Source organism: Podarcis filfolensis (genome assembly GCF_964270895.1).
Source record: "Podarcis filfolensis genome assembly, chromosome: 3".
Classification (NCBI taxonomy): domain Eukaryota; kingdom Metazoa; phylum Chordata; class Lepidosauria; order Squamata; family Lacertidae; genus Podarcis; species Podarcis filfolensis.
Genome location: NC_139606.1, coordinates 91,286,304 through 91,307,795, shown reverse-complemented (window position 1 = coordinate 91,307,795; position 21,492 = coordinate 91,286,304). Strand labels below are relative to the sequence as shown.

The window sequence follows — 21,492 nt, the reverse complement described above, 5'->3', positions numbered from 1 at the left end:
AAACCCACCTATGTATTATTGGGGATCCCTGGCATGAAAGATTACATTTAGTAGAATCCACATTTTGTTTAGTATCTAGAATGATTTTTGTAGGAATAAAAAAAAATACATTCCAGAAAACAAAGGTAATAAAACTAGGCACTACCATAAATAAGAATGTTAAACATTTTTACACCAGGTGTACCATAATTTGCCAGCCCTGTGCTATGGAAAATTTGTCCACCAGGCATCTATGCTGTTAAGCTCTGGATGTGTCTTGAAGACAGGCCTATTCAGCTGTTTAGTTTCCTTTTCAGATGAGCCAGTTATTCTTGCGATTATTCTGTGCTGTTTTAAAGTATCTTATGTTTTAGGACATTTGTAATATATGGGAAGTATGATCTACACCTGAGAGCTATGTTCTCCTAAGTTGTTTCATGAGCTTGTAACTCCCTTTTTCATCCTCAAGACCGCAAAATCCATAGCCTAGTCTTCTTACTAGTCTATGTTGACCTTTTAATGTTTCTCGTGTTGCACTTCCTACAATGCGTAACCCCTTTCAGATCAAAAAATACTATGCTATACTAATGAATACAACAAAAAGTATACAAATGAAAACTAAGAATATAGAGGCAAACCTAAAAAGCATGTGGAACATGTATTTAGATTAACCAGCACTACACTAAGTTCCCACTGAGAGCAGCAAAATGATTTAAGTTGTCATGCTCTTTTCTTACCTTGCGTGACAAGTCAGCTGGCACAGAAACTAGTATAACACATACATTTCTCAGTCTCAATACTATATTCAAGCCACCAAGCCCTCCTGTTTGTCCTATGACAATTCCAGCACACTGGCCAACTTACCAAATGGGACAATAAGGGGGCAGGTGATGCTGTAGGCCATGATGACGGTGAACACACACAGTGTCCACGCATACATTGCTCCAAACGCAAACTGAAATGCTTGGTGCTACAAGGAAATAAAACATTTGTGTTAAGTGTCGCAGGGACAATATTCTGCCTCTTATTCTCTCCATACACCGGTTATTTTTAAAGTGGTGCATGCCACACTTTAGCAGACATGCGTCAGCAACCTTTGAGGGCATGAGTACATATCAGTTGCATCACTAGAAATTTGTTGCAACAATTGAGAGAGTGCCACTGTCAGAGCTACCCTAGGTCCCAGCTCACAAAGGACCAACGCTGCTTCGTTGTTAAGTATAAAAGTCTTTATTGAAGTTCAGATTCACTTCCAGAGCCGCAGCGCGCAGCTCCACGTCTCAAGTGTCAGACCACTGATGCTCCGTCTGAGTCTCCTCCCCCTTGACACCAATTTAAGATTCTAGCCTTGCTCCACCTTCTCCGCTGCTCCTTCCTCCTCTGGGTCCGCCTGCCCGCCGGGGTTCCGCCCTTTCTAGCCTCTTCTCCCGCTGATTCCCCTGAGCCTTCTCCCTCCCTCCGGCGGGCTTTAGGAGCTGGTTCCCCATCCGGGTCTCCTGCTGTTCCGCGCGCCTGCACATTTGAACTTGGCGCGCGCGCCCAGCCAGCAGCTTTCCTCCTGACCGTTCCACTGCTGCTGTCACTGCTTCCCCCTTCGGGGGGGCTAGCTGCAACTGACCTCCCCTCCGTTGGAGGCGTGGTCAGCCCTGACTCCCTCTCTGGAGGAGGCACTGCCCCTGACACATGTGACTCTTCCCCCCCACTATGCTCTGGTGGGGAAACTGGTCCCGATCCTCCACTGCTGCTTTGGGGTTCCCCTCTGGCTCCTTGTTTCTGGTGCGTCCCCCCTGGGACCCCCCTTGCCCTGACCATCGGCGCCCCCTTCTGGGAATCTTCTGATTCGCTGGAGAAGCTCATGGAATCTCTCGGGCCACTGTCATACTCCCCTACGCTGCCCTCGGATTCTTCCCCTTCGCTCTCCCAATCCTCTCTTCTCTCCCCAGTGCTCCTGCTCCTGATTCCCTGACAGCCACTTTACTCAGGAGAACTGAATCATGTTACGAAGTTAAACAAAAAGCCAGATCTGTAAATACTTTCAAATGTTGGGGTCCTTAGATGGAAAGATTTTCTATGCCTCCTAAAAGAAAAATGGGGGGGGGGGCTGCTGTGTTTGAGCCGATATACACTGAGTGAGTGTTGCGCTACAAAGATTAACTGTGCTTCCCCACCAGAAAGCTGGGGAATCATCAACAAGATTGAAATTATCAGGACAACCAGAGTCCAGGGATGAATGCCGAAAGCCCATATGAACAGAGCCCATGCAAAATATTGCTGCGTACGGTTGACAGGAATATAAAATTCTTTGTGCAATAGGTCTAGGTTTCATACCTGCTTAACATGTTTTCTCTCAGAACTGGATTTGGCCATAAACATGCGAGCAGTGTATACCAGGAGTCCTGGCAAACGCAACAGCTCCATTCCAGTGCCAATGAAAGCCGATGCAATCACATAGTTCACAAAGAAAGCTCCTTGGTCAGGCAAAAAGACACACCTGCACGTAGTTTTAGAAGAAGAAGAAACACAAGTGAGTGAAGAAGAAGAAGAAGAAGAAGAAGAAGAAGAAGAAGGTGAAAAACCTCATCTGGTCACCAATTAACATCCCCAACCCCTGCCTGCTCTGGGGAGAATTCTACTAGATCTCAATATATGCCCCAGTATGCCCGATCTCTGGGAGGTAAACTTAAGTTGGAAAAAGTAGCTAAATGGAAAGAAAGGCAAATAACAAGGCAAAACTGTGCTTGAATAAAAGAAAGGAAAAGACTTAGCCAATATTGAAGAAATGCAGGAGTAATAGAGGAGGTACTGCTTCTATCTAGAATATGCTATGGCAGCATGCTCACAATTGCTTGCGTATTCAATAAAATTAAACCACATTGAACTATTTTCAATTTCTGCATTAATTTTTCCAACAATGCTGTTTGCCAAAGTTTCTGAAACCAGAATTCCAGATTGTCCATTTTAAATTGCAATAGCAGTTCTAGTAGCAACTGGATGATGAACTAATAATTATTTGTGATGCAGCAAACTCAGAGGGCCAAATGTGGTGACGGAGTAACCTGTTGTTTAGTAATTAAGCAACTTGGTTTTTACTTAGGGGATTTACAGTGCACGTGGCAGTAGTTGCCAACCACCTGGCACCCCTCCATCCCAAAGGAAACGCTTCAGAATTGATAAGAGAAAGTTTATGAGATAACATGATTTAAAAAAAAAAACCCAGCTCTCCAGCTTGTGCTGATGTAAGAATGTGTGTTTACTCCAAGGCTGTGACTTCTATTTGAGTATCACATTTCTATTCCCACACATTTTTGAAATCAGGAATACACCTGTAATCTTTGTCTACTAGAAATTTATATATGGCAAGCATTCAGCTTCTAAGCACCATCCTTTCAAATTGTTCTAGCTGCCTTTTTTGCATTTTCCTTGATAATTTGCTTATTTTGAAAATAATTGCTTAATTGAAAATAGTTAAATTTGGTTTAATTTTATTGAATGCATGCTTGTCCTCCTGCCATAGCATATTCTAGATTGTGGCTTGTATAATAGCAATGAGTAATAATTTATATTCCGTACACAATGATTACTTCAACAGAAAATAAAAGATTTAACTTCCATATATTTAAATATGAACCTTCCTGTGTCTTTCAGTGATAATACACATAAATAACGATAATTGGCTCCATAACAGCCAAGCTAGGGAAGCATCATCTAGACTCTCTTTAATCTCTTCTCCAGAAAGCAGATTTACCACTTCTATAAAAGTCTTTCAAATGAAACAACTGTTTATCTTTCCATGTCTCAATATTATATGCATTGCATTTATTGTAAAATATTGGATGTAACTGTACAGGAAGCAAAAGACACACTGAAGGTACCAATGCTGCATGCTTCACCTAGATTCTAGATGTTGTTAAGTTGAATCTATTAGGTCAAAGTTCAAAATTTGTTTTAAGGAAAAGGTAAGCATCAACCAGTATATTCTGTAGTCACTCCTTTATGGACAATGTTGTTAAGACAAAATGCAATAATGTTTTCTGGGCTCCCAGAGTAATTTATTTTTGCAGGTTAAGCAAATGGTTGAATATTCTAGACAGAATAGGGTTGTTCACAGTATCTAGAAGACATACAAGCCCCTGGGCAGGTAGAAAAAGGATCTTAACTACTTACTCTAATCTAAATCTAGATTCAGATGCGCGGTCGAACACCCAACGAAAGAAGACATCGAGACTGGAAGAAATATGCTAGCATTAGACTCCATAATTCACTACAGCCAACACATGAACAAAAGGGTCTTTCTAAGCACATCATTGTTATTTAAGAGTTTTAGTTACCCTTTTGTTTTAAACATTTGCCTACAAAACAGAGGAAGTTATACATGGCTAAAGGTCAAAACGGATGTGACTCGGGAGATCTGTGTAAGGATCTACCCCAACTTTTTAATTAAAACACCATTAACCAAACTTAAAAGCAGTGCTGTAGGGCCTCCAATTTTGATTGGGGTATGGATGCTGAGGAAAGGGGTGTTCAGCTCTTTCTGCAGATACCATTTCCCTAAACCCCTTGAAATTGCCTCATTTGAGGGAGGGGGAGAACAGATGCCTGAATATTGTCAGGAAGAAAGGTGGGGAAACGGTTAACATAACATCACTGTAGTGCAGGCATAGGCAAACTTGGCCCTCCAGATGCTTTGGGACTACAACTCCCATCATCCCTGACCACTGGTCCTCTTAGCTAGGGATGATGGGAGTTGTAGTCCCAAAACATCTAGAGGGCCGAGCTTGCCTATGCCTGCTGTAGTGCCTCAACATGTGCACTGGCTAATATGAAATAAAAGAAGCCAAAGTAAGTAGTTTAAGAAGTTAGCTTTCCATGAACTAAGAATAGAAGTAAGCGACTTTTTAATGTAATTAGTACGCCAAAAATTTCAGCACTACCCCCTCCCCAGTGTCTTAACTAGAAAGCTGGGATTCTAATGTGGTTTTTACAGAGCCATAGATAGGGTGATCTTGCATCCCTGGCGGAACTGTCCAGATTGCTCCCCCTAGCCATGGACAAATTAGCTCTTCTTTCTGTCTCTCCTCCAACCCCCACCCATTCAATTCCTTACGCACTTCACTTTCACCTTTTCTTATGAGGCAATAATCAAAATTTTTATTTATAGACATATTTATGGACATATTTTTAAGCCAATTTTGTGCGTCCCCCCCACCTGTGTCCCTGGCAGGTGCCTTCCTCGCCACCCCTTAGCTACGGCCCTGGGTTTTTACCTGGTCAAACCAAGTGAAGGCAAAATTAGCACCATGAAGATTAAAAAAGTGTAGACCTTATGCATCATTATTCTGTTTTCACCAGACCTATAAAAAAATAAAATATTAATCACATGATACTTATGTTCTAAAACGTAAGTCTTCCTTCTACCTTTCCAGTTCTTACAGGCAACAAAAAATGAAATTTTACTATTTGGCCCGACTGCACTGACTGCCAATTAGGATGCAGGCCCAATTCAAAGTGCTGGTTTTGACCTATAAAGCTTTAAATGGCTCAGAACCACAATGCCTTAATTACCACTTCTCCCCATATGAACTGACCCAGACTTTGTGTTAATCATCTTATGCCCTTCTTGAGCTGCCCCTTCCACGAGAGGTCCGGAGGGCGGCAACACAAGAATGGGCCTTTTCTGTGGTGGCCTCCCATTTGTGGAATGCTCTCCCAAGGAGGCTCGCCTGACGCCCTCATTACATAGCTTTCGGTGCATTCGGCTGATTAAACAATCTACGGCCTTTTAAATGTGTCTTGCGGGGAGCTATTTTTTTATGTTATTCCTTTAATTAAGCTACAATTAGTGCAGAATGCAGCTGATAAGAACACTGACTGGAGTGTCTACCAAGATAATATAATGCAAAACTTGAAAGATCTACATTGGGTTGCCTATATTCTACTGGGCTGGGTATTCTGGTGCTTGTATATGTACAGGTATCAGAAGGAAAAACCACCCCTGAATCAGCCTGCTTTGGTCCTTCAAACTACGTGGTAGGCTTTCTCATTGTCTTACTACCAGGAGAAATACAGTGCATAGCGACACAAGATAGGGCCTTCTTGGGGGTGGTGCCTTGATTGTGGAATGTTGTTCTTCTAGAGATAAAGCTGGTGGCATTTTGGCCCCAAGCGTTTATCTGTTTGCCCATGCGTGTATGGGATTATAGCTGCCCAGCAACTGATAGCCAAGAGAGGCTCTATGGGTGTTTTTAATTACGGAAGTTTAGTGCTGTGTTTTCAGCTCCCTGGAAATGTAATGATTTAACTAAGCTGTTACCCATGCTGGGACTGTCTGATAAAGGGTAAACTTCTTTTTTTAAAAAAAATGGAAGACAGACACGTAATAAATGCCATAGGCTAGGGATTGAGAACCTGTGGTCCTCCAGATGTTGTTGGGCGACAACTGTCATCATTCCTAACCTTCGACCTGATTGGAGTCCAACAAAATCTGGATGTTTCCTATCCTTGCCATAAGCAATCCATAGTCACAACAGGTCTACCTTAAAAACATTCAGTCTTTCAGTGCACACTCCCATAAGGCAAACACTACACCTGATTAGAAACTTTAGCAAAACAAATAAAAACAACATGATAGATTGTATTAGTTAACTCACCTAGGGAAAAGAGAGTGGCTCTTGTTATAATACGGCATGACCCTCATGGTCCCTTCCAACTCTATGATTAATGTCTAACTTCACCTTTGCCTTATGGCATGTTTACATTAAAAATCAGTGTTTACTTGGGAGGAATGGAAGCTGCTAGTTTTTGTGGTTCTACTTTCTATAAAGTATGTATACCCTTCCTTCCACAGAATTTTGAGGTCTTTAACTAACAAAAAAGGGACATATATTCTTACGTTGTCCAGTGTGATTCAAGAAACGTTGAGTACAATACTATTGTTGGCAGCAAAGCTGAAAAGGACCACAGAATGAGTGTTGGGAAGAACTGGCTCACGACAGGGTTCTGTGAGGGTGGAGAGGAAAGAGAAAGCAATGAAGCCCATTTCTATATAGTCACCTTGAAAACAACTGAGCTGAAAGCATATCTGTTATATTAGCTTTTAAGAAAGGTATCCAACTCACTGAATATGGCTTAGTCTGTGGGAAGAATACAGAGGTGGTGACTAGGATTTGGCCAGTTACACCGGGCTTCCTCAACCTCGGCCCTCCAGATGTTTTGAGACTACAATTCCCAGCATCCCTGACCACTGGTACTGCTAGCTAGGGATCATGGGAGTTGTAGGCCAAAAACATCTGGAGGGCCAAGGTTGAGGAAGCCTGAGTTACACAGACTTTGACGAAAGATTAAGATGAAAGGGAGTGTTTGCATAATTACAATTTCTGGGCAAAACCCTCTAAAAAATCTTTGTGGGAGGTGTTACATAGGGCTGTACCATTTCCAGCTCATCTACACTTTCCAAGTTTTCCCATGAGGGCATTAACAGAGAATGAAACCAGAATGTAATGGGCTACTCACATTAAGATAGTGAATAGGCTTGGTTACATTAAACTTGTCCATTGTCGAGATAATGATGGAAGGGGTTGTCAAGAAAAAGAGCACAATAAACAGGAACAAGTTGATGCTAAGCCAAAGAAACCACCACTTCGCCCCTTGAACTGAGAGCTTTTCCCTGCAAGAGAGAAGACACAGCAGATCAGCAAGTATTCTATACTTTGAAATAATGGTATTAACAGATGTACCTGTTGCTTAAACAAGTACAAAGCATGGGGCAGGGAAGAAAGAGGCATGTTTTGTAGTAGGAACTAACAGGCAGGGTGATGCCTTATCCCTTTTAAACATGACTGTGAGAAGGGCGGTTATTGTTTTGCTGTTTTGTTAAATTATTTACTTGTTTTTATCCTGTATTTTATTCTGTGATCTGCCCTGAGATCTTATGATGAAGGGCAGTATATAAATCTAATAAATGATAAAAATAAAAATAATAAAGTTACCAACAGATATCCTCTGGATAAGTAGCATATGCAACATTCCACTTTGAAACAGAGAGTTCCTTGCTGTAGGCTGACGGCTGAGGTTCTGCAACACACCTAAAGCCTTGACATTTACAGGCATTGAAATCTTTAAGAATACTGCAATAAAATAAAGTATTTCAGCATTCATACTTGGAATTACTTGATAATGTACAGAGAAACTGATAGGAAAGTTACTATGCATGATCAAAGCACCCCTGCGTAACTTTTCAATGTCACACAGCCACCAGAGGGTAACAATCAATATTGTTTCTTAGATTAAAACTGTGTATGCAGACACAAGTTATAACATATAAAAGTAATCTAACTCTGAGTAGGCCATTCAGGCTGCAAGTACTTTAAAAATCATTCACAATCTTGTTGTGGTTTTCACTGCCAAAAAATTAATACAGAAACTCTTCTGGAATTTGTATCCTTAGGTCTTTCAGATAAATGCAGTTCAAACAGAAGAGGTTCATTGTTTGATTAAGACAAAAGTCAATTGCCAGCTAAAATTAGTTAAATGTGAGGGGAGGAATGGGTGAAAAACCTCAGATGAGCTGAAAAGGCAATGTACTCTGAGTTCCATCTGCTGACTTCCTGTGGTATTTAAACAGATGCATGAATGGTTTTGGGCGGGGGGTGGGGTGAACTGGGATTGGTTTGTGTTTCATTTAGTGTAAATAATTCAGCTTTGATGACCATATTGAATTAAAAGAACAAAACACTTACTGTGTTGCCATGCCTTTCTCCTCAAATGTTACAAAAGCCATTCCCAGTGGCTTCTCATAAATTAGCTTTTCCTCTTTCAAATATTCACTCAAATATTTATTGCTGACCTTGGTGTAGTAATCTATAGCATCCTCCTGTTGAAAGGAAGATTCTGTTACAAAATCAGTGTTGAATAGTTCTTACAGTTCAGATCTGGAAATAGTACTGTTTTCACTTTTCATATATTAAGCTCTTCCTATTTTAAACAGAGACATCATATACAAAAACTACAAAGCATTTTATCTTCCACACAGTTTTAAGACAAGTAATAAAACAGGCTCTTTACCTTTTTGCAACCTCTGACATCACAACAGCAGAACTGGCCAAACCATTTTGTGTGAATGAGACATCGTTTACCACTCTTCTGAAACGCTTGTGTATAATAAGCCACATGTTTCTCTGCCTTTTTTCTGGGCACAAACACATAAGGTTTCATGATGCAAAAACAGATTAATTCCCCAAAACTATGTGCCCATCTTAGAAACACATTTTTATAAGTAAGTTACAGAACAGCCCACATACATACATATAATGCAACATGTGTACTAAAGATCTAAAACTTGTATCAGCTTATGAATGCCAAATCTTGCAGGTATGCACTATGTAGACCGATAGTGCTCCTATAATGTGGAAGTATATATTTCTATACTCTATATTTCTATATATGTTATGTTTTCGTCCTACCCTTCCCCAAGGAGTCATCCATGAGGCTCTCTTATTTTACCCTCACGATATTCCTCTAGGATAGACTAAAGCTGAAAGACAGCAATTGGCTCAAGATCATTCGCTGCGCTTCTTCGCCTCATAAGAGATTTGAGCCTGGATATTCTCAGTCACCGAACCCCAACATACTGCTTTGCAATTTCAGGAACCACAAACTGAACTGGAGTTAAGAAAAGCTACAGGGCTGTAACACACTGTAGGGACATTATGGCTATATGTGGTAAAAGTCACTCTGTACCTCTGTATAGAAAACTATAACTTTCTCTTGCTAAAATATTGTTTCTGTATGCAAAACTTAATAGTATCTCATGATTGATACTGCAAGGCTGAAATATTCTTAACAACAGCAAAGATAATACCAGCAGCCTGGTACTGGTGATCATCTCTAGCACCAGATCATCTTGCTATTAACGTATTTTAAAATGAAGTGAATGCAGTTTCACCAGGACATTTTTCATGCAGGTACCTTTCTATGTAGAGAGAGGTGAGTTTGGCCACATTATAACATAACTGGACCTCTTGTACTGCGCAGGTTGGATACGCTTCACTGCAAAAGGATGAAACAGATAATTACAAACTGTAATAAGATGGTGACAAACACTGCTTTTAAAAATAAGTAGGCTCAGAATATAAATTTAGACATTTTAACACAAGCCTACTGTGATTGGGGCTCAAAGTCGTCTGAAGCACAGACTTGCTGTCCTCAACTCTCTTAAAAAACTGATTTGGTGGCAGGTGCCAGAAGAAGGACACTTCTATCACAGCCTAGAAGGTACAGGACCCCTAGAATACTGTTGCAATAGCTACTGCCAGGTGCCAGAAATGGCCTACCAAACTCCCTGGTAATGATACTGCAGCCTTGAAAACTACACTTTCCAAGGTTCTGGGCTCCTGCTGTGTCAGTGCAGGAGGAATAATGAAGGCTACCCACTTTCTGGTGACATGGGAAGGGAGCACAAATTCCATACAAAGCAGTTAGCCAAGTGCTGGAAAGCTCTCCTCTGACTGCTCTATCGACCCCCTCTTATGCCAATTTAAAATTAATTGCTGGCACAAGTTTACAAAGTTGTCAAGATACAGTGCCCCTTGCTCTTCTGTACCATTCCAGCTAGCCTTCCCCCTTTTGTTTTTGTTTTTTACAGTTTTTCTTGTAGTGGGTGGGTAGATAGGACTAACCCCTGGTGCCAGCTAATATGGACAAGGTCTCTCCTTAAGAAGGAAGTCTAGTAGCTTATCAATCTTTGGCTGTCACTACACACAACACAGCTACGGTAGACACTAAATTCAAGACCTACATTTAGACAGGCTTTGCTAATCAATTTTTAATAATAGTCTGTAGGTAAAATTAAACAATAACTTAGTTATGTATTTCGTTAAGGGAGCTTAAAACTACAAGGACCCGTTAAACAAAGAAAAATAAGCTCAAATAGAAATTCAGCCTCCCCCCTCTCTCTCTTTTTTACTTACTTAAAGTGATTTTCTATGGTTGTTGCTTTGGCATTTTTGGGAAGATGAGTTATGAACAATGTGCGTTTTACCTACAGAACAGAAATTATTAGTTTCTCAGAGACTCTGAACTAGGGAAGAAGCCAGAAAAGAGACACATTATTATATATTTCAAGTTGGACTGTGTGTATTTGAAGAGGAGGAAAAAAACAAGGATTACAAGTCTGACCTCCCCCAGTTCACAAAAAAACACTTTCCGCCCCCAGCTGTAACAGAACGGAATACAAGCTCCACCAAATTTCTTGGTTTTGTGTGTGTTCTGTTTTGCAGACTTGTCCCACAACCCAGCAAATCCGAAATCTGCATACATGATTTGTCAAGGGGTAGTTTTTCTGGTTTTAGGTTAGCTTACACTAGGAGAAGCAGCAATACACATTTTTAAGAATATAGAAACTTACTATGCTTTCTTCTTCATATTTGATGGCTTGAGTGTGATGTCTCATAAAGACAACGGTCAAAATCATGTACACAACAGCAAAAATAGTGTGCAGCCAGAAAAGACTGTTGCTGTGGAACACAAGTTTTGATGTATTAGAAGTGAAATGACTGGAGTATAACATTTGCCTAAGCTACTATTCAATTTATGACTGTTTAGTGGTCAGCAAGGCAGGACAGCAAGCATAAGACTGACTGTGTTACCTTTTACAACCTCCCCTTAAACCATACAGGACGCGTGTCTTTTTAAAAATGTGTATTTTGTATGTATATTAAATATATTAAAAATGTATATTGAGAATGCTCAAGAAAGATTACCTACAACCCAAAATCCATGTAAGCTTTGTGCAAGCATGTTTCAGGATGAAAGCGCAATAAACAGGTCAACCTGAAGGGCCCTTAACTTGGAGGGCAAAGGATGAAGCATTTAGACCCCACAGTACTTCCAGTAGCAACCCAAGTCTATTCCAAATCAAACCAGGGATAAGTAAAATGCAGTACACTTTCCGTATATCTTATTCTGCCATGCCTGTTTTACATACAATACTTGCTTTTTACTTATATGGCAGGGGGGGAAGTCCCCAAGTGGTAAAATCAAGGAATGTGAGACTCAGGTAAATACTACAGTACATACACAATATACATATATGATGTTAACATCTCAATAGTTACATACCCTGCTCTTAGGTTTGCAATAGTAGTTCTGCCAAAGCTGTAAGGGTCTTTATCTGAAAAACAGGACAAAAGCGCAGCATACACACTTTGAATTAATTCTTTTAAAAAGAACAAAATGCTCTTGAATCACTATAATATTACCACTGATTTATTATAACAGTTCTACCCTTATATACTGCTTTCATTTATAAATCTCAAAGCAGTTTGCAATACAGATAAAAATCATTATTAGTATAGAACATGTCATCAGTATACACACCAGGGATGCTACAGTCAAGGGTAAGTAAGCAAGACTCGAGTTTTTTACCTTCCAGCCGTACAAAATAATGGAGGAATGGGGCAGAAATGACCCCCAGCCTCATATCCTAAAGCATTGCAGTAGCTATCACATGTGCTCAAAGATCAAGTCACTGGGAATCTGGCATGCAATATCAGCACACATGCACTACAAGTCAGGCCAAGTTGAAGGACTCATTGAGTTAGCGAGGAAAGAAATAGATAACCTGTTACTCACTCTCCTCCACCTTAAAATCCATTGACGTCATTATATATCCTCCATCTCTGTGCTCACCCTTTCCTTGGAAGGGCTGGACACACGGCCATTCTCCCACTGCTAATACCTTCCCACCCTAGACAAACTCCAAACAAGCAGGCTTGCACCAGTTGGGTCCCTCTGCCAGATTCCACGGAGGAACCTATCCCAGGCCCATTAGGTTAGCAACAGTTATGTAGCACCTTTTGGAGCCTAAAAATCACATAGGAAGGAAGAAAACACTCTTCTCCCCCCCGCCAAGGAAATATAAAGGAAAGAGGCAGAAGGAGCAAGCCGCCACCACTCCCTTCTGCTGTTTGAGGAGTAGGTAGGGGGTTCTAATTTCTTTGCCACTGTGGAATAGCATAGGCCCACCACTTGGATATTATTTTTAACCATTTGGTATAAACATTCTGATTCCTATGATATTATCTCAGAAAGAATACATGCTAAAAATGAGCTTCTGGGTTCCTTTAAAAGACAGAAAGCACAAACTCTGGCTAGCGATATTGATTATTATAATATATATATTTATATATATATTTTAAAAAAACATGCCTTCTTAGTTTTATTGATTTCTTACCTACAAGCTCCAGCGCCTTAAGCATCGCATGTAAAAAGAGACAGATTTTGAGCGTACCACTTTCAGTTCCATTGAATGTATTATGCATTATACAATCCTCTTCTTATGTAGTCTTTTTGCCAACTTAATCACCCCTTAACTTTTCAAACCCCCTTGGTCATGTAAACACAGGCTAGTTTTAAAAGTGATGGAAAGAGGCCTCAGGCTTATTAGGAGTTGTTGACTCGCTTTTTGTGTCATCCTGGGATAAAAGACTGTTTAGCTCTGCTCATAGCCATTATCTTTGGTATGCTGAGACATGGAATTCTTATATTTTCAGTGGCCACAACTGTGAACAGAATGGCTAAAACAGCCTAGGATGTGTTCCAAGCTGGAGCTGTTGGTTCAGAAGGAAAACTACCTACACCAGCTAATCTAGACACATTGTGAGAATCTAATATACTTGGCAAAAAAAACTTCGTCTAGTTACTGAATACCAATGCATATGTTTATACTCTCCATGGAGTAGTAATAGGCTATCATCAACACAGATGTGTTACTCCAATATAGAAGCAGTAATTTATTGTCAAGGCCACAATAGACGTTTTACCAGATGCCCAAAGGTTTTCTGGAGAAAATGAAATAACTATGATATATCCCACGTATATAAGAGTACTTTAATCACTGGACCCACTACAGAGAGATTTTCTAACCAAGCCCCGTAAGAATAAGTGAGCCCTGCTCATCAAGGCATTAAGAGTGACACGAAACACCAAGTCATAAAAGGTTCTCACCAAGTAAGTCGCCTGATAAATTGACAGGAAGTATGATGCACAAAGACAGCATGCTGACTACAATCAGCAGACAGATGAGATGGCGCTGAAAGGCGAGATAGGTAATGGCATCATCTCCACATTTTACACGAATCTCTTCATCGCTGCACCACAAATAACAGAACAGGTCAGTTGCCAAGTTTTACAAAGGTGGGCGTATGCTTAAGAAGAAGGCTGACTAAGGATTGCATTGCAGCTGCAGACTGAAAATACTCTGTGTTGTACAATAGGGTGGTATCATAAAAGGTCACAGAAGCAAAAGAGGCTAGGCAGTAAAAAGATGCTGAACGGGTTCAAACAAAAGCACATCCACATGGAAAGAACAATTGGCATTTAGCCCACTCTCTACTCCAATTTATAGAATGTGAGTGCTTTCTCCCAATTCAATTCTATATGGAATGAAAAACTTTTTAAAAATTGGATTACGGAGGCATTATTTGCACAACTAAAAGCAGATGCCAATTTGAAATACAGCTAAACCTTTGAACAGAATTATCACACTAAAGACAATATCCTGCAGATGCAGAAACACACAGTAAACACAATAAAAATAAATAATTTCAATGTTTTTGTAATGGGGCAGGACAGCTTTCCTTACTGTAGAACCCAGCAATACTGACATGAAAAACTATTGAGCTGGATAGCATTACACAATTTCAATATACCAACCTGAAAATTATTTCCTCTTATTTCAGAGATACATAATTTTATTTGTTTATTTATTTTTTAGAAAACAAAGAGGTTTACAATATACATAAAAACCATGTAAAATTTTAAAATCAGAAATCAACTAACTATTATAGAAGGGTATTTTCTTAATTGTCATCATAAGGTTGGCAGTTCTGTAACAACATTAAATCTAACCCTTAAGCATGACAGTATTACTGCAAAGCACAGAGCTCTAGGTAAGATCTGTGATCCTGAAAACCATTTTAATGAGAAGCAGAAGTACACTACTATTCATTATAACTGGAAAAAAGTTTCCTGAAATGAGATAAATTGCAGAGGCGGGAAACCGAAAGTGGAGTCCCTAAGGAAGCTTGCACTTCCTACTTTTGAGAACATCTTAAAAACTCAAATTTAGAATCATGATTTTCTTGGCAAGCTCATATAAATGAGTCAACAGCAAGATCTAATGATCCTTCCCTAGTGAATTTTTATTTGGGGACTTGTGTCATCACAGCGAGTCTATCCAGCTGTTAAGATGGTAAAAGATCAAAGAAATGTGTAGGCTTGCTTCATATAATAATGGATTAGCCTTTTTTAAAAAGAAAAAGAAAAAAAGAAACCACACATACTGGGATACGAATTAGAGATTTTATTTTTAAAAAAAAAACATTAAATTTATAAATGCCTTTATATAACACAATTCAAATCTTATTTCAATGCTGTGGGCTTACTAACTGTTTTTCTAACCATTTTAACCATAGTGCTGTCCCTTCTTGCATTTAATATAAAAGCTTTCTATTCCGCCTTATAATTAATAATTCTCAAGGTGGCTAACCAAAATCCAATTGCTGCAATGATAAAGCATAGAACATTAAAAATGTACAGCCCTCTGTTTCCAAAATTGCTAAGAAACCGTTATTAAGCAATGTATAGCATAAAGAGCACTCAGATCTCTGCTACTTTGCGTGCTCACCTCATTCGAAAGGCAGATATCATCCAAGAACAAAAACCCTAGAAGAAACAGAAATATTCTTTTTTAAACGAGTGGGATCCACGTGTTCCCTGAAAAGCTGCTCTTGGGGTTGTGGGGCTATCCAAAATGGCATGCGATGCTGTGCAAGAGGCTGCAAATTGGAACAGGAAGCTGGGAGTAATTAGAAGCTATCCCCTTTGCATGAGTAGAAACAGCTCCTGCACCCAAAAGCTCTCCGATTCTCCTGCTTGGGTAGGATGCAGAATAATCAAATTATAAATTTATATTTGTAATTTATTTTACAGGGGGGAAACACTTTGGGTTGGTCCTAAGCCTCCTAATAATATCAGGACACAATGTTTCAGAGAATACCCAAAGTAATTGGAAGGCTTTTTGGGGAGTGGGGTGGGGAAATAAGAAAATGCAAATACTTAATGCAAAATACTACTGACTTCATCGGGGTCCAAATCATCAGGATTGGCTAAATCACCAGATACAGTGGTATCACTAGAATACACAAAGGAAGACCTCAAAATTAGAATACGATAATTAACAACATTTGCCAAAATTCAAAAGCATATTTAAAAGAAGCTCAAATAAAGCAGTTAGCAGAAATACTCCAAAGGGAAAAGAAACAAATAGTTAGGAGGAAAGCATACTATAGTGAAAGCATGAATAACATTTTAGACAATTGGGAGGGGGGTTCTGTAGAATCGGTTCTGTAGAAATTATTAACTCTCATATCAATATAATGCTTTGCTCCCGAAAAAAGACCTCAAAGCAATATTTTTCTAGATCTCATCCTATGACTAAGAGGACTGTCTCTTCATTTCTAGGCATAGTGACACAATACACAGCTCAGATCCAGTATTTCCACAAGCCCATTGGTGCAAGGATGTTCCCAAATAAGTGGTTTACATTTCCTGCCTCTTAACTACTAAACCAATGGATCCCATCCAAACTAGTGAGAGGTCCATGAGAAGTATTCTTGTGGTGTGTGCATGTCCCCACCGCTCAGGAATTACATACCTACCCTCCATTTCCATTTTTTCCAACTGGGAATTCATGCAGGTATTTCTTTACCAACGTGTGCACCCTTAAAAAAAACAACCATGGAAGTGCACAGCAGCAAATGTTGTGAGATTCCACAATGGGCAACATGAATATCCCTTTTGGATCTGTCACCAGAAAGCTGGTCAAGAAAGTCTGCTTGCTGTTCTTCTTTCCCTTGCTGGCATGTTCCCCTATTTCAGCAGAGGGTATAGCTTTCTAAATAACCCATGATGCAACCCAACCTTAGGGGAAGCTACACAAAGACTTCTCCCCTCGCCCTTCAAATATGAAACTGACAACATTCTGATAAGTTTCAGGAAGTATGATTCTTTCCTTCTTCCGTGTCCTTAGGTTAACTCTTCACCACCTGTCTTCACATTTCTCTCTTCCTTCACTCCCAATTCACGTTTACACATTGTAGATGTTTGTTCCCCTTCAGTTTTGCTACAGAGGTTTTGAGCAAGAACAGCCTTTGCAAAACCTTCACATTAAAATTAAAGTGCTGTTTTATTTTCTGCAAACCCTGACCTCAGCATGCAGCAACTGGAAATGGGCACGCTTAGAAGTAAGCATTGTTTCAGCCACTGCAAGAAACAAACATGCCCTGCACTCGCCGATTCTTCCTAAAGATCTAGTCTTATACAGCTGTTTTGCTCAAGAGAAGTTTTGAACGAAACAGTGGTTTCACAAATTAAAAAAAATATGTACTCCAGAGCTAAACTAGGTGTAATGCGCTAAACTCATCGTTGACAATGGGCTTTTCTTTTTTAATCAATAGCATGCATGACCAGGTAATTTTCACGGGAACCACAGACATGCACACACACACACCCGCCACACATACATGCTGCACTTTTTTATTATTAAAAAAAAAAACCCCACTACTGAAGCAATTCCTAAAAATGTACTTAGTGTCACAGTTCCTCCTCTTTGTAATCCATAGAACTGTTGGTGTTTGTGGTCTATGACAATGCCTATTACAGTGGTACCTCGGGTTACATACGCTTCAGGTTACATACGCTTCAGGTTACAGACTCGGCTAACCCAGAAATAGTACCTTGGGTTACGAACTTTGCTTCAGGATGAGAACAGAAATTGTACTCTGGCGGCGCGGCGGCAGCAGGAGGCCCCATTAGCTAAAGTGGTGCTTCAGGTTAAGAACAGTTTCAGGTTAAGAACGGACCTAAGTACTTAACCCGAGGTACCACTGTATATCAAACTGTTACATGGGGCAGTAAGTTTCTCTGCTCACACACTCCCTACAAGTCTGCTCTGGGGGGCAGGGGCACATGGCGAGAGAAGGGAAATGATACGTTGCATCACACAGCCAGAAGTCCTTACACTAACGTAGCTACTTTTTTGTTGGATACCACCCTTGGTCACCAACAGCATGGCACTATGCCCTCTGTATCTACCAATGTTCTGTGGGAGCCATTGTAACATTTTGACACTCATGTTTTCTACATCTTGAGAGCCAGTGTGCTGTAGCGGTTAGAGTGTTGGGACTAGGACCTGAGAGGCTGGGGTTCAAATCCCCACCTGGCCATGAAGTTCACTGGGTGACCTTGGGCCAGTCACCGCCTCTCAGCCTAGCCTACCTCACAGGGTTGCTGCAAGGATAAAGTGGGGGAGGGGAGGAGAGGTATGTACACCACCTCGAGTTCCTTGGAGAAGAATATAAATGCAATAAGCAAATGCATTGTATAAATGAAGATTTACCTCAATGCTTCCGATACCAGGGCAATACGACCATAATCCCAGAATCTTTTTCTTATAAAAGAAAATACCAACAATAAAATCTAAAAGAAAAGAAGTAACATTCATTCAGAGGCATAAGGTTTCGTTATTTCATATTAAGCTGGCTTCAGATATGACAGTGCCATAAGAGCACCAGGACCAAATTTTTCATACTTGACAAAAACTATGGATTTTTATTGTTGTAACACCAGAAAGTAGCTTATGGCTACTATTGGACAGGGCCTTTTTTAGAGCAAAAAGAATAAAACATGTGCTGTGAAGGGTGGGAAATACCTGTCTTAAGCTTGACGAGAAAGAATTCAGACAAATCCACGTTATGGTAATTCTGACATGGTACTCTGAAATATAGTTTGGCAACTACCATATGCTCCCATTTTAAAGAGACTAAAAAAAAAAAAGGAAAGTGCTGCAAATCCTATTATCCAAAGATGACCACACACTTATTCTGCATCCCCTCCATATATATTTCTTTGGCCAGGACAAGCCAGACCTTGCAGCACAGTCTGTCTGAAGGGAAGGAAAACATTTGTGCAAGACAAAGGATGCATCTATTTCAGCAGGGTAAATTACATAACGCGGGTGGCGCTGTGGGTTAAACCACAGAGCCCAGGACTTGCCAATCAGAAGGTCGATGGTTCGAATCCCTGCAAAGGGGTGAGCTCCTGTTGTTCGGTCCCTGCTCCTGCCAACCTAGCAGTTCGAAAGCACATCAAAGTGCAAGTAGATAAATAGGTACCGCTCCGGCGGGAAGGTAAACGGCGTTTCCATGCGCTGCTCTGGTTCGCCAGAAGCGGCTTAGTCATGCTGGCCACATGACCCGGCAGCTGTACGCCGGCTCCCTCGGCCAATAAAGCGAGATGAGCGCCACAACCCCAGAGTCGTCCGCGACTGGACCTAATGGTCAGGGGTCCCTTTACCTTTAAATTACATGATGATTCACCCTTAAGAACACAAGCCCTATTGGATTGGACAATAAGTCCAGCTTATTTACAGGAAACACTTTCTACATATCCGCCATAGAGCTTCTCTTTTTTGCAGAGGATTCTGGGACTTGTCTTAACACACATGCTCAATTGATGTGGCACACTGACCATACTTCTTGAGCCTCACCATTGCCCCACCAGGCCCTTCCTCAGACCTTGCTTTGGGAACTTGGGGATTGTATAAGAGGCAGTTATCTGCCAAAACTGAGACTCCTAAAATTTACTTACCAAAAAGCAAGTAACATCAAGCAGAAGGACAATAGGGACTCCACCAAAGCTTACACCTTGAAGCACAGTACTTCCCCGTGCTCTGCTGTAGCAGTAGGATCCATTGGCACCACGGTAATCTGCTTTAGTCCCATTCCATGAGTGAGCCAGCCACAAATCTCCAAAGAATGGAATCATGTTGTTTCACTTAGAAAACAAAATCATAGGGCAAGTTACAACAGGCAGGAAAGCAATATATACATATATATATAGATAATATATAGAGCAATGAAAGTCAGGAAAGACTGGCTGAAGCAAAATCTATATTAATAACAACAACAATTCCCCATTACTTAAATAGCTTCAATGGAACAGTTCAATGGAACAATCAAAACATAAGCTTTTATTGCCAGTATGTACTTTGTCACAATAGTCCTGCCTCTATGTTCTATACCATCAAGGCCCAAGTCATGAAGGAATTAGTATGAAAGGATTGAATTGGGAAAAGCCTGCAGCAGGATGGAACTGTAAACACCACAGATCTGTCATTTTCTAGCTCAGCTATGACACAAAAAATGCTCCCATAGAATCTCCCTTAACATTCTCTCTCATTCATATATATCACAGAGGGGTGGAGAGAAACAGAGACTGAAATTCACCACCACCAAATAATAGGTCACCTCTGTGTCCACATAATATGTAAAAAATAATAAAGGTCCTCAAGTATGCTTTTGTGGTTGGCACTGGCAGGCACCAGATTTGTGATTTTTACTGTGGAACGCAGTCAATCAACACAAGTATTAATTTTATAGTAGTTCTGGAGGACTGCATGTAAAAAATCTTGTAATTTCAAGAGAGTAAGTTTTAATTCAACCGGATCCAACCTTGATCCAAACCACATGGGAAAGCAAAGCGACCCAGTGTTTTTGCTTCAATTGCTGGGGTGAAGCAGTGACCTAGAGGACTGTGACAAGCAGGTGGGGTGATGCCCACGGCACACTCTCAAAACTGCCAATCAGCCCCAAAAGGGAAGACCTGTTCCAGAGGTTTTGCAGGGCAAAGCCAAGTATCAAAGCTATCCAATACCTTAAACTGCTTTAGACATATTCATAATTTCATGCTTTAAGCATGAAGGAAACTGGTTCAGCCCCATCCAGCTGCTATAAACAACTGAACAGTCTTTTAAATTGTAGGTGACAACCAGCCATCATGAAGTTGTGCATGTACCGGCAAATCATCTAAAGATGAATGCAAAGAGAAAATTATTTAAGAGCTCACAGCAAGTGGCAAAGCAAAATCTGATGTAAAATCAGATTTTACATTCTTATGAAGGAACTTTCAGTTTTCACAGTTGTAATTTTACAGTATGGACAAGAAACCATCCAAATGAAGACATCCAATATGTTCTTTACAAAATTCTATGACGTTAGGCCTCATTCCAAAACAGATACAGTTCATGGTTAAAAGGCAAGTTGATGGGTGGATTATCTGTTTAGATCAATGCCTCCCAAACTTGGGTCTCCAGCTGTTTTTGGGCTACAGTACCCATCATCCCTGACCACTTGTCCTGGCAGCTAGGGATGATGGGAGTTGTAGTCCAAAACCAGCTGGAAACCCAAGTTTGGGAAACACTGGTTTAGAGATGAAACTTGTTCACGTCCTGTCATCCCACACATTAATTTAATTTCAAGGGAATGAACCAGAAAGCAGCACTTATTTTACCCACCAAATCACAGCTCCACAAGAGAGGTAACAGGACAATGATTGCCCTTCTGTTTCTGAAATTCTGATTTGCCTGCAACAAAAATAATTTCAGGGCAGTCTATAACC

The 21,492-nt window shown here is 40.4% G+C and overlaps 1 protein-coding gene across 5 annotated transcripts in view; it reads right to left on the bottom strand.

The window, feature by feature from the left end:
* Window positions 1-21,492, bottom strand: part of TMEM63A (transmembrane protein 63A) — a 32,852-nt gene that overhangs the window by 4,089 nt on the left and 7,271 nt on the right. For 2 of the 5 annotated variants that reach the window (XM_083604510.1, XM_083604508.1), the window contains exons 2-19: window positions 19,684-19,869; window positions 18,434-18,513; window positions 16,114-16,168; window positions 15,662-15,699; window positions 13,981-14,123; window positions 12,094-12,145; window positions 11,381-11,489; window positions 10,944-11,014; window positions 9,943-10,023; window positions 9,040-9,163; window positions 8,715-8,848; window positions 7,965-8,102; window positions 7,489-7,642; window positions 6,869-6,975; window positions 5,244-5,330; window positions 4,144-4,203; window positions 2,308-2,470; window positions 844-949 (exon numbers count right to left, since the gene is read on the bottom strand). In XM_083604510.1, the coding sequence (XP_083460636.1) occupies window positions 844-949; window positions 2,308-2,470; window positions 4,144-4,203; window positions 5,244-5,330; window positions 6,869-6,975; window positions 7,489-7,642; window positions 7,965-8,102; window positions 8,715-8,848; window positions 9,040-9,163; window positions 9,943-10,023; window positions 10,944-11,014; window positions 11,381-11,489; window positions 12,094-12,145; window positions 13,981-14,123; window positions 15,662-15,699; window positions 16,114-16,168; window positions 18,434-18,513; window positions 19,684-19,860 (1,879 nt within the window). In that variant the 5' untranslated portion in view covers window positions 19,861-19,869. Of the gene's footprint in view, window positions 1-843; window positions 950-2,307; window positions 2,471-4,143; window positions 4,204-5,243; window positions 5,331-6,868; window positions 6,976-7,488; window positions 7,643-7,964; window positions 8,103-8,714; window positions 8,849-9,039; window positions 9,164-9,942; window positions 10,024-10,943; window positions 11,015-11,380; window positions 11,490-12,093; window positions 12,146-13,980; window positions 14,124-15,661; window positions 15,700-16,113; window positions 16,169-18,433; window positions 18,514-19,683; window positions 19,870-20,748; window positions 20,898-21,388; window position 21,492 lie in introns of those variants that run through there. The other 3 variants (XM_083604507.1, XM_083604509.1, XM_083604511.1) reach the window with 3 other exon arrangements.